At 46.3% G+C, this 13,472-nt stretch overlaps 2 protein-coding genes across 6 annotated transcripts in view; one reads left to right on the top strand and one right to left on the bottom strand.

The window, feature by feature from the left end:
• Positions 1–2,166, top strand: part of elavl3 (ELAV like neuron-specific RNA binding protein 3) — a 19,270-nt gene extending 17,104 nt beyond the window's left edge. For all 5 annotated transcript variants that reach the window (XM_064314915.1, XM_064314914.1, XM_064314913.1 and 2 more), the window contains exon 7: positions 1–2,166. This exon is cut by the window's left edge. The gene's annotated coding sequence lies outside the window, so the exon portion shown is untranslated.
• Positions 2,167–2,709: 543 nt separating this feature from the next.
• Positions 2,710–13,016, bottom strand: prkcsh (PRKCSH beta subunit of glucosidase II). The gene is made up of 18 exons (XM_064316295.1): positions 12,855–13,016; positions 12,369–12,485; positions 11,768–11,863; positions 11,429–11,434; positions 11,209–11,213; positions 10,377–10,619; positions 9,182–9,311; positions 8,751–8,835; positions 8,375–8,453; positions 7,849–7,932; positions 6,705–6,869; positions 6,473–6,563; positions 6,302–6,371; positions 5,705–5,794; positions 5,086–5,160; positions 4,598–4,697; positions 4,095–4,248; positions 2,710–2,927 (listed from the first exon to the last, which is right to left on the bottom strand). The coding sequence occupies exons 1-17, from the start codon at positions 12,943–12,945 to the stop codon at positions 4,108–4,110; spliced, it is 1,668 nt and encodes a 555-aa protein (XP_064172365.1). The 5' UTR covers positions 12,946–13,016; the 3' UTR covers positions 2,710–2,927; positions 4,095–4,107.
• Positions 13,017–13,472: the final 456 nt, after the last annotated feature.

Below are 13,472 nucleotides of genomic sequence, written 5' to 3'. Positions count from 1 at the left end.
ATCTCACGCACACGTACACACACACAGTTTCAGGTTTTGTTGGCGGAGGAATTCTTCGCGGTGAAGTGCGGGAGAAACGCGCTTGTTGAAGCGTGGCCTCAGCAGGCCACCGCCCGCAGTAAATACCGCACCGTCTCGAGGACGCTGCTGAAGCTAGCGTAGCGTACCGCGGCGCTTGGGCAGTGATGATGGCGAATCGTCACGGCACTTTTCATACACAACAGCGAGCGTCACGTGCTTCTTTTATAGACTGAGAGCATAAAATATAAATATATATTTTTTAAAAAACAAATTAAAAGGTCATGCTGAAATAGTGGAAAAGTGAAAGTATCAAATGTAAAAAATAAAAAAAAATAAGAAAACAAAACAGACAATACAAAAAGGGAAAAAATTAATACTCATTAAATAACTTTTTAAAAGGCGTTAATAATACAAACTTATGTCCACTGAAACAGTTCCAATGACTGTATTCTGATCAGACACAGCTGAAACTGAGAGATTTTCTAAAAAAAAAAAAATTAATTAAAAAATCAGATGTTTTGATTAAAGGGAGCAACAGCAAAAGGCTGGAAGGGACAACTTAAATATTCAGTTTCCACCCATGACCATTTCAGAAAACAATACTTTTCCTTTAAGATATTGGGGTTTTTTTCCATATCAGATTCATATGTTGATTTTTTAGCATTTTGTGTCACTCATTCGTAAGTCCAGTACCTTACTGCATTGCTATTTATCGGGTACCAGTTTTCAATGACTTCAGTTTCATTATTTAAAATATAATTAGTAGTCGTTTTTAGTGTTTGCAGACTTTAGAATTAGTTAGATTTTTTTTTCAATTCAGATATGTTGGATTGTGTTTGTAAGTCTGTGGTAGCTTTTATTGCAACAAAAATACAAAATAGCGCCACCAAACTTGTATCATTTTGGCGACTTTTAACTTGTAGTTTTAACTTATTGTTAACTTAAAAACTATTTATTATTGCCTCGTATAAAAGTATGTTTTGTGTATATTTATTGATTATTTCATTATATTTGCAAGTTTAACTGACTTTAATTTTGCCAAACTGTGGTTACACTGATGTTTTCTTCAGAGGGGACAAAAGGTTTTTAAAATTGAGAGTTAAGAGATTCTCCCCAAACAGGGTGGACTGAATTAAAGAACAGAAAAGTGTGTTAACGCCCAATTCTGTTTTCTGGAGATTAGGACCTTACCACCAGTTTTTGGTTTGTCTTGTGAAATCAAAGCCTGTTGATTTTTTTCATCACTCATGCTGTAAGAAATTATTTCGTTTTGTTTTCCAAAGCACTTTCAGAAGCCCAGTTTAGGGGCCTGGGGCTCCCCCTGCAGGCAGGCCTGAGAAGCGCTCTCCTTCCTGCCACACGCCCAGCTTCACAAGGAGGGGACAGACATATCAAAGGGACAGGGAAAATGAGGGGACAGACATATCAAAGGGACAGGGATAATGAGGGGACAGGAATATCAAAGGGACAGGGAAAATGAGGGGACAGACATATCAAAGGGACAGGGATAATGAGGGGACAGGAATATCAAAGGGACAGGGATAATGAGGGGACAGGGATAATGAGGGGACAGGGATATCAAGGGACAGGGATAATGAGGGGATAGGGATAACAAGGTTCAGGAACAGGAAGGTTAGGAAGAAAAAGGGGATAGCAAGAGGACAAATGAGGCAACAAAGGGAAACGAGGGAGGAGTACTGAGGGAACAGAGACAATTAGTGAATGAAGATAGCGAGGGGGCAGACAGGGAAGGAACAGGGTAAGTGGCAGAAAGGAACTCTGAAGGTCAGTACTTCCTGCAGGTCCTTTTCAGTTTCCTGTCACTTCTTCAGTATTCGGGGGGAAGGGACCATGCTACTTTTCTCTTCTCTTAACATTTACATTGGACTGCAAAACAAAACAAAAGGCAACAGTCCAGATGGAGCTGATATCCGAAGACACAAAAACCAGAATAAAAAATACTTCCAAACACGATCAAGTGACGACGATGTAACAGAAAAGATTATCCTTCGGTTCCGTCTTTTCCATTAAGGATCTTTAATACTGGGATTTCAGGTGAAGACACTTGAGGACTTTTTCATGAGATTGTTTAATTATTTGTACTTTTCATGCCAAAAAAATTGAAATAAAAGTTACAGATCTGAATGGTCAAGCTTTCAAGTTTTCTCACGAACCAAATGCACTATGGGACACACCACTTGACGCCATCACCACCTGCTTCTTTTCACACCACAGACTACAGGCTAAGCTTGCATAGAGCGGAGTCACCTTGAATTTCCTTGACCTTCAAAGAGACCCTGTACTTCCGGCTTGGTCAGACGTTCCAGTGTTGGCAGTGTTCACGGGTGGGAAGCCGGTGAGGGTATGAGTCCTGATCGCTGCATTAGCGACTCCTACTGGTTGTTCAGGGCGCCTGTTCAGCGGGGAGGGGATCTGGGGGAGATGGCGTGAACCTCCGCACGCGTTACGCTCTCCCAGTGAAACTCCTCGCTGTCAGATGAAAAGAAGCGGCTGGCGACTCCACATGTATCGGAGGAGGCATGTGGCAGTCTACACCCTCCCCAGACCGACAGAAGGACAGCGCATCGACCAGGACCGTGGTACTCACGGGGAATTGGTATAACGACTAAACTGGTGGAGAAAATGGGAGAAAAATGGCAACAAAAAAAAGAAGCACCAATTCCAGGGAACGGGGTGAAAACACCAATCTTTATTCAGTGAGCACATGACAGGAAACAGGCCTCGTTACCATGGAGAGGAATGTGCGTGAGCCCCTTGCAGTGAAGACAGTCAGTAACGATGGTTTGGACACAGGGCTGTCCCTGCTGTAGGTTGAAGGGGGCGGGGCGGGTGAGGGAGGCCCGGGGAGGGGGTGGGTCCCTGGGGGGTGGTCCCAGTGCAGTGAGCTGAAGCACAGAGATTGCAGGAACATGTCAGATGAAGTTGCACAAATCGACACTGTAAAAAAACGATTGCAAAATAAAAAAACGAAAGTATTACAAACAAGATCAATGTTCATCAAACTCATCTGCCCAGTGCACCAAAACATGAGGAGCTTAGTTTTACTGTGCCAACATTAAAGAAAACCAAACAACAGTAATAATGTACGTACAATTAAGAGTGTGGAACATCTGAACAGAAGCAGAAACTGAAACTCAACCACAGAGGGTTTATAGAGTGTTTGTCCACTGGCTGGGGTTGGCCATGTGCTTTTTTGTCGTAACATTATTTAGATAACAGCTAATAGAAATAAAAATGTCTAACGGCTGAGGTTGAGAGGTTAGACTGCTGCACGCTCCTCTCGCAAAATGGATGAAATTCAGATGCTCTTGCTAAGCGGCGTTAGAAAGAAATTCAAAGCTTTACAAATGTCCCTAGGATTTGTGACGTTCACAAAGGTTATCATATTATATGCAAATACCATAAACTGATTCAACTGGAATATACTGTAAAATATATAACTATTAATAAAGATGTCCTCCGGAGAGGGGGGGGGGGGGGTGGTGGTGGGCCAATAAAGAAAAAGAAAAAAAAAACAAACAAATAAAAAAATCTTTTTAACTGCATGACTTTGACTTTTATGCTTTGATTAATGGACCTTTAATCAGCACATTTTTTTTGGGTGCGCGCTCACTATTTTTTTCATACTTTTTCAGCTCTGTATTGACAGAAACGCACACCAATTCTCGAGCATCCGCAGTGGCGTGACATGCTGACTGCGAAGGATCCAAGTTTGAAGACACCTATTATAGCGCCACCGTGAGGCCAAGCCGTATAACACACGGGGGAAAGCAGTCGCAGTCGACGCCCTGCGGACTTGAGCACGTGCATATTTTCGCTGGACGATGATTTCAAGCGCTTGAAAGATGCTTTACAAATAAAACTGCCTTAAATCAAGCATTCAGAATGTGAAAAACACCAAAAAACAGAAAACAGAAAACCTTCACAAGAACACTTTCACCTGAGCTACAAGAAAAGCATTTTTCTGTTCTAATGGAACAATACAGCATTTACGCAAAACATGTTTGTTCGGTAAGTGTGTGTGCATGCATGGGGGGGGGGGGGGCATTCACCTATAGAGAGGCTCTAGAACTCGTCGTGGGGTGGGCCGTCCAGGTGGGGGGGCTCCTGACAGACGGCAGGTGTGGTGAACTCCATCTGGTACTCACAGCGACTGGGCTCGGAGGTGGAGACCACAGTACTGTCCTTGCCACAGGTCAGCTTCACCTGAAACAGCAGCACCAACCAATCAGCGATCAGCACACAAGGGATGGGGGAGGAGGGAGAGCAGCGCCAGGTGTGTGGAAGGAGGGATGGAGAGGGAGGGAGGGAGGGAGGGAGAGAGAAGGGGGAGACAGGGCAGGAGGTAGGGAGGGAGGTATGAGAGAAAGAAAGGGGGAGGGGGAGAAAAGAGAGGGAGAAAGAGGGGGGGAGTGGACGAGAGGAGAGAATGAGAGGGAAGAAGGTGAGAGAGGGAGGGAGTGACAGGGAAAGAGGGAAGGAGAGAGAGAGAGAAGGATGAAAAAATAGGCAGGATAAGATGAAACAGAGGAAGGTGGCAAACACAGTGACTCACAGTGGTTGACCTGTTGGGCCCCTGCCAGCACCCCATTCCATGTTCATATTTCATAACCAAATATTTATTATCCTCAGGCCCCGCCCACGAGCCCCAGGATCTAGACAGAGAGAGAGAGAGAGAGGGAGGAGAGAGTGGAAGACGAACATGAGTAAACCAAGACCCCAGACCTGTAATCTGGATCATGTGTGAAAAGGCAAATCTAAAATCTGGGTGAAGTTCACGCGCAGGTGCACTCCCAAGTAAACACAGGTAAGTTCAGGCGCAGGTGTCAGCCGGGGGGGAGGTACCGGCCTGCCCGCGGGGAGGAGCCTCTTTTCATTTCCATCAGACCACCAGTGTCAGGCCAGGCTCGGTGTCACGTGACTGCCTTAAACCAATCACGTTTCTCTTGCAGCCGGCTTGCCCCAGCATGCGTCTCTGTGGGCGGTAAGCGTTCAGATTCAGCCTGGCGGGAGAGGGACGGAGCTCGCCGCACCCCCACTCACCCCAGGTTAGTCTCCGATCCGCCAAACTTGGGCTTCTGAGAGACGCGGTTGAAAGGACAGAGCCTGTAGATGTACCTGAGAACAGCAAAAACCAAGTGAAGCTCAGTGTTGGAACAGCTACCCAGCAATTAAGCATCAAAATCTAAATTATTATTAGAATCAACCAGCTACGGAGTGTCATTATTAGTACAGCTAACTGGTTATGCACCACCATTATTATTAGAGTCAACCGGTTATGGAGTGTCATTATTATTACAGTTACCTAAGTTATGAAGCTTCATTATTATTAGTCAGCCAGTTATGGAGTGTCATTATTATAACAGTTAACAGGTAATGAAGTGTCATATTTATTGCAGTTATCAAGTTGTAAAGCATAGTCACTATTAATCATTATTATCACAAGAATTATTCTCCCCTGTTCCTTCAAATGGCATAAGCAGGCGAGGCAAAAATGGCAATCCTCACCCACACACCACACTCACCTCACCTCACCTCACTCCACTCACCTCCCTCACACTCACTACTCACACCACACACACACACACACACACACACACATACAGACACACACACACACGCACGCACACACACACACGTGGTACTGAGTAAGGGTACTTACTCGCTGGTGGTCAACTCATAGCACTGGCTGTAGAGGTAAGCAAACTCAGCACTGGGACCGAAGTCAAAGGAGATCTCTTTATCCAGAGACCTGCACAACACAAAGCAACACGCAGATTCCACAAAAAATATACATAACGTGTATACGGATCATATTTCTGTGGATATCTTTCAGGTTTGAGAAGAGACCGTGTGACTATGCAGACACCAGAGGTTTGGGTGGAGACGGTGGGTAAAGGAGGTGGAAGTTGGGTGGTGGAGGTTTGGTGGAGATAGCGAGTCGGGGTGATGGCGGCAGCTCTGGGTGGAGACTGCAGATTGGGCGGAGATGGCGGGCTGGTTGGGGAAGGCAGATTGTTTGGAGAGGGAGGGTCGGGGGAGACGGCATGTGCGATGCAGATGGTGGTTTGGGTGGAGATGACAGCTTGGGTGGAGATGGCTGTTTGCGTGAAGTGGGAAGGTTGGGGGAAATGGCATATTCGAGATAGCGAGTTCGACGTAGACGGTAGGCTGGGTGGAGAAGGAATGTTGGGTGGAGACAGCTTATTTTGGGAGGATTGGTGATGGAGCGAGGACAGAACGAAGTGGTAGTTCTTACTTGATCTGATCGTCCATTTCACGAAGCGATCTCTCAGCCTCTTCAAACTCATCTCGAGCTTTCTGAGCAGCTGAGGAAAAATCTTACAGTTAGACTTACATAGGTATATACACTCACTGTTAAGGGCTAGCACGCATACACACACACACACACACAGGACGGGTGGCTCACCTGTAATCAGAGCCTGGGTCTCCTCATCATATGGCGGCATGGCTCCTTCCTCTTCTGCTCCCTTCTGCTCTGTGCGAGCAGGAGGCTGCGCCTGTCAGACCAACACAATCGATCACAGAGACAGGTGAGGGACCAGCACAGGTGAGCGCGTGGCACAGACCAGCGTGTGGCACAGATGTGCGGGGCACGGGTCAGCATGCGACACAGATGAAACAGCAAAAAAAAAAATCACCTTGTCGTCGTCATCTTCATGATCATCCTCCTCGTCGTCGTCGTCGTCGTCTTCTGCGTCGTCCCCGAGGTCTTCCTCAGGGTATCGCTCCGCGTCACTGTCAGCCCCGGCGTCCAGCGGCTCCTCGGGGGGCGTCTCTACTGGAGGCGGAGCCTCGGGCTGCGACTGAGAGAAAACAGAGCGAACGCGCTCAGGAACACGCAAACCCCCCGCGCGTAAACGCAATCCCACGCCCGTACACGCAAAACCCCCACCTGTACACGCAATCCCCCACCTGTACACGCAAAACCCCCACCCGTACACGCAAACCTCCACCTGCACACGCAAATCCCACGCCCGTACACGCAAACCCCACCTAACGCAATCCCCCCCGTACACGCAAAACCCCCACCTGTACACGCAATCCCCACCTGCACACGCAACCCACTGCACACTCAAACCCCACCTGCACCACGCGGCAATCCCACCCCGTACACGCAAACCCCCCCTGTACACGCAAACCACCATGTACACGCAATCCACAGTCCTTACACGCAAACCCCCCCGTAACGCAAACCACGCATGTACACGCAATCCCATGTCCTTACACGCAAACCCCCACCCGTACACGCAAAACCACGCATGTACACGCAATCCCATGTCCTTACACACAAAACCCCCACCCGTACACGCAAAACCACGCATGTACACGCAATCCCATGTCCTTACACGCAAACCCCCACTTGTACACGCAACCCCCCCGTACACGCAACCCACCAATATATGCAAACCCCCCACGAACCAAAAACACGCAATGTATAGCAGTATCCCATTACACATGAACTTGAAACCCCCAGTGATGGAACAGCAAAACCCGCATGCACTTCTGCAATTATCCCATGCTCCATAGTCTGGAAGCGCCCCACCCTCCAGCAAACCACCGTGTTACAAATCCCATGTCCATTCAAACGCAAACCCCCACCTGTACACGCAACCCCCCCGCCCGTACACGCAATCCCACTCTAATATATGCAAACACCCCTGCACAGAAACACAAAAAAAACAGGAAATCGCATATTGTAGTTCTAGTACTCAACAACATTACACAAAATGAACTGTGAGGAACTACAGTGATGGAAGCAGGGAACAGAGCCTCGGCACTCACTTCTGACTGATATTTATCCTTCAAGCTGCTCCATATGGTCTGGAATGCTGTGGTGTCTACTCTGTCAGCTCCTCCCAGCAACCCCTGTGTTACAAACATGCTGTGTCACATACAAAACAGCAATCATGAACTACACTTCCCAGAAACCCACACCTCATTAACATACTAAGATGTAGCCCTCTTGAAATACATATCTCGGAAGCCGATTTCATCAACATACCAAAATACAGCCATTATGCAGGACACATGCCAGCAAGAATCATTTCACCAAGAAATCAAGAAATATCCATTATTATTAGCAGTATACCTCCCAGAAAAATCTGATAAATGCATTTATCAGGATACAAAGGTCAAATTTAAGTTTACCATTTTAAAAATGTCATCTTTAACTACAGACATCAAATTCAGGACATTTCAGTTAATGATCAGCAAAACAATAAGTAGTTTCTCAGAGAAAGATAAAGAGTGTGTGCATGCGTGAGGTCTGTGTGTGTGCATGCATGCACGCATGCGTCTGTGTGTGTACCTGCGTCTCAGTTTCACTCAGAGTACCGTCACCATCTGTGTCCAGTTCAGGATGAGACTGTAACTCTTCAACAGACACACTGAGACAGAAACACACACATATTACACAACACATTATGCGTGTTAGGAGGGACTCACAGACACATTATACCCATTACATTCACATTATAAATAAAATTAAAACCGCACGTGTAAGCTTATTATCTACAGTGCACATATACTGATACACCCATCTCACACACGCACATACACATTACACAGACAAAAACATGAATACATTGAACACTGACAAAAAAAATGATTTGCATGCACCGCATTCAACATCCAAGACAAATACTACACTCATGATGTAGACAACTGTAAGAAACACAACGCACAAGCCATCCGCGTTGTCATCCAGTTCCAGAAAAGCTTCGGCCATCTTGGCCTTGTCCTTCTCCAGACGCAGGATGGCTTTTTGCTCTGAAACACAAAAAGGAGAAACCTATAGCTGAACTGAGGCGAGCGACAGACATGACCAATCAATCTACAGACAACCAGCGAAGGGGACACAGACCTGACAATCAATCTGCATAACTAGAGCGGAGACCCTTAATACAACTGCCGTAACAAACACAGAGAAATTTGACGGCAATTTGTGCATTAGTCATGAAGTTTTTATTCAAATGACAGATGAACTGTCAGCGCACACAAATAAACTAGCTCAACACAGAAGACCAGGAGCGAAGAACACTTTGAGCTTGCAGGGGAATGAGTAATATCAGGATCTAGATCACACATCTGCCCACACGCACGCAGGCGCACTGACCTTCCCATGCCTTCAGGTGGCGCTCTTTAGCCTCTTTCTCTGGCTTCTCTGCGGTCTCCTTAACGGTCCTCAGAGCCTCCACCTTCTCCTCCAGCGTTTTCTTGCTCTCCTGCACCTCCGTCAGCTTTCTCTGCAGGAAGCATACACTTTCTCACAATCAAACAGGAAGTACTTCCTGTCTCACAAACAGGAAGTACCCGCTTTCTCACAATGAAACAGGAAGCACAAGCTTTCTCACAATCAAACAGGAAGCACACACTTTCTCACAATCAAACAGGAAGTACTTCCTGTCTCACAAACAAACAGGAAGCACACGCTTTCTCACAATCAAACAGGAAGCACACACTTTCTCACAATCAAACAGGAAGTACTTCCTGTCTCACAAACAAACAGGAAGTACCCGCTTTCTCACAATGAAACAGGAAGCACAAGCTTTCTCACAATCAAACAGGAAGCACACACTTTCTCACAATCAAACAGCAAGCACACGCTTTCTCACAATCAAACAGGAAGTACCGGCTTTCTCACAATCAAACAGGAAGCACACACTTTCTCACAATCAAACAGGAAGCACACACTTTCTCACAATCAAACAGGAAGTACCCGCTTTCTCACAATCAAACAGGAAGTACCCGCTTTCTCACAATCAAACAGGAAGCGCACGCTTTCTCACAATCAAACAAGAAACGCACATCATGGGGTGCCACTACATCTGAAATTGCCAAAATGCCCTTGGGCATAATAACTGCTAGACTGTATTGTTCAATAACATTGTGCTGCTAGCATTTATTTCCTTACATGTTTTGGTAATAACTATTCTCTGCCAATAACAAGCTCACTGCGTGCAACTGCAGGTCATCCTAGTTTAAAATAACGAAACCACAGAATATGAATAAACTCAACGCTGTATGAGCTGATGTTACAAAGTTGTGCTGTAATTTCACCTCATCCGATTATCCCACAATTCTTCTCACTCAGTCACACCTGTTTCTTCTATAATTGTTCTCTCATGCGATCTCACCTACTTCTCATACGTTCCTCACTTTCTCTCACCTGTTTCTCCAATAATTATGGCCTCATTCGGTCTCATCTGTTCCTCCAATAATCCTCTTATTCGGTCTCACCTGTTTCCGCTAAAATTTCCCTCTCATTTCATCTCATCTGTTTCTCCTGTAATCCTCTCGTTTTATTTCACCTGTTTCTCCTGCAGGCCTTTCTTGGCCTCTTCGATGAGCTGCTGTTTCAGGAGGAAGCCTTCCTTCGTGATCTCCGCCATCTTCTGTAGACTCTCCCTCTCTTTTTTTCCCAGTTCCCTGTGGGCGTGGAGAACGGTATCACACACACGGACACGCACGCGCGCGGACACGCAAGCCTTCGTCCACATTTCCTCTCGCAAGACCCATGGGCTCGATTTCCCTGGAATAGACGACGCATGGCGCTGTCAATGGCGCGGCGTGTGGCGCACTGGGCGTGGCTTGTGGCGCACTGGGCGGGGCTTGTGATTGTGATTGTGTTGGTCTTTTTTTGGGACCCAGACAGGAGGAGCGCACTGCGTAAAGTGCATGGCGCAACTCGACACAGGGCGGGGCTATACCGAATATATTATCAGTGGATGCGGTGCAGCTGGATTTGTGAACAGCCAATCAAAGAACCCCTTTTCATTCCCTTTAAGAGCTGTGCGTATTGCGTGCTGCCAATATCCGTAGCCATCTGCCGCAACGGAAGAAGAGGATAATGATATGCTAATGAGATGTTTCTCATTCTTTTGTGGGAGGTGCAGAGTTGGGCTGTCACTTTTTTTAAAAATTTGATAGAAGATAGTTCTTTTATTGTCATTCCTTCTCCTTACAGGTTATGCAAAGAGTAGAACGAAATATAGTGCCCCCGGGGCCAGAGTGCAATACTTAAAAACAGAAAAAAAATTAAACAAGCAATAAAATCTCTTAAGAGAAATTTGTTTGAATTTTCTTCCATCAGAATTTAAACATTGCCTAAATGGTTATTATGGGTCAGTTTTAATTTCCCACTGAACCTGTATATGATGAAAAAAACATGCCAGGAGGTAAACCCCCATGCTCATCGGATTCCGGTCAATAACTGGGCGTGTCTAATGTCCTGCAAGGCTACCACTTCTGGCAAACACTCAACCTGTGTATATATGGTCAACAGACCATTGAAATCACCATTTCAGCCAGCGCAACGCTCCAACACGCCATATGCAAACGAGCCTAGAGGTTCAGTGGTCACAGCAGTCTGAGGAGAGGATGCACTTTACACACGACCCCTTAACACACTCAACACGCAGAACAACACATTAACAAATTTAAGCAATCCAAACCGCTCAGAAAAAAAAAAAACAGAAACAAAATAATAATACAAATATATGTAAGAGCTTGCCACCAGTTCAAGAAGCAGCACAGATTCTTTGGACTGATAAAGGCACAGTGCTTGATGGCTCTATACAATGGTTAAATGACAGCCCTAGACTAGAGGAATGGCCCATTCTCCTCATCAGCAAACGTTGCACTTTTTCATAAAAAGTCTGCGTGAACAGACTGGACCCAGACTGCACGGGCCAACACTCACCACAGACGCCGTCGTTGATACGAGAGGAGGGGATGAAGGAGGGTCTGAAGCCGGCATTGGTGCAGTGGAAGCTGCCATTGGGGCAGGCCGCCGTCCCTGCAAAGACAAAAGTCAAGACGCAATCACACCTCTGGACTACACTTCCCAGCAGCACTGCCCCTTGCAGAAACACAACAGGAAATCATAGACTACACTTCCAGGCAGTTTCACTCCAAAGAGTCATGCAAGATCATTACTGTGAAGTCTGAACAAAACAGATTCACACTTGGAGCTGCAGTTTGTGCTGTGATCAGTGCACTGCTCGCTACTTGCTCCATTCAATCAATCAATCAATCAATCAATCAATCAATCAATCAATCAAATTCTATTTATATGGCGCATTTCACAACAACTGTCACAATACGCTTCACAGACAACCCTGGCCAAAAAAACCCCCACAGGAGTAAAGCCTAAAGCAACAGTGGCAAGGAAAAACTCCCTGTGGCAGACGGGAAGAAACCTCGGAAAGGAACCAGGCTTCAGGGGGGGAACCCATCCTCCTCTGGTCGGATCAGAGCGGTCGTTCAGGGTTCTGTGTTCAGCTCGTCCCGTCGGGCCTTACCGGGCTCATCCGAGCCGTCCGTACAGTCGCAGTAGTCATCGTTGACGCGGTCGAAGGGAACGGTGCGGGACCCATCCAGACACGTGAAGGGCTTGTCCTCCGGGTAGAACTGCCGCTCTGCAAGGGAAGGACGTTGAAAGTTTGGTCCGGCAGTGTAGCATCGTGGGTAAGGAGTTGGCCTTGTAACCTGAAGGTCGCAGGCTTGTTTCCCTGGCAGGACACTGCCGTTCAGCAAGGCACTTAACCTGCATTGCTTCGGGATATATATCCAGCTGTATAAATGGATGCACTATAAATGCTTTGGGGAAAAAAATTATGACAGTCGCTGTGCATGAGTGCATCTGCTAAATGCCTGTAATGAAATGTAATTAAAGTTACACACAGGGCTCTAAATGTTCCTACTACGAGTCTCAGAAGTATTTTTTTTTTTTAACAAACTAAAGCAAAGCAAACACAAAAAACAGGAGCGCAGGCAGAGGTACTCACTGGACAGCGGGACCCCTCGTGGCCGCTGGATCTCCACCGCAGCCCCCAGGGCCACGCACAGGCTGAGGAGCAGCAAAGGCGACGAGGACATTTTGGAGACCGTATGCGACCGAGACCTGCGTGTTAACAGCGACGTCACGACACTTCCTCTACCTGCAGCGGCTTCCAGAGACACAAAACGCATAGTACTGCACTGGGGGAATGATTCCTGAGTACATATGAAATAACAAAGAAGTATTCCAGCTCTCTAACAATATATTAAAAACACAACAAAAAACGTTAGGCTATATTTTTAGGGCAATATATATGTATATATATACCCAATTATTTTATTCGTGTACCTCGCTATATATTTTTCAAGAAAACAAATGTAGCTAGTTAAAATAAACCAACTATCAGCGTGATTGCAGTAATTTGGGAAATAGCCTGCGAGAGTACGGTAGTCTGGGGCAGCATCACGTAAAAAAAAGTGTTAGTGTGTGAGAGTGTGGTCTTGAGGTACATTGCGGTCTATGGTATACCATTTTTAAAGATGGTCTCCTTTTCAAACAGTCTTAGGAAGGTCTGGAATTCAGAAATAGCCTACTTTAAATCGCAATATCAATCAGAAGCACTGCT

Source organism: Anguilla rostrata, chromosome 17, assembly GCF_018555375.3.
Source record: "Anguilla rostrata isolate EN2019 chromosome 17, ASM1855537v3, whole genome shotgun sequence".
Classification (NCBI taxonomy): Eukaryota; Metazoa; Chordata; class Actinopteri; order Anguilliformes; family Anguillidae; genus Anguilla; species Anguilla rostrata.
The sequence above is the reverse complement of the archived record's forward strand: the minus strand, read 5'-3'. Positions and strand labels throughout refer to the sequence as shown.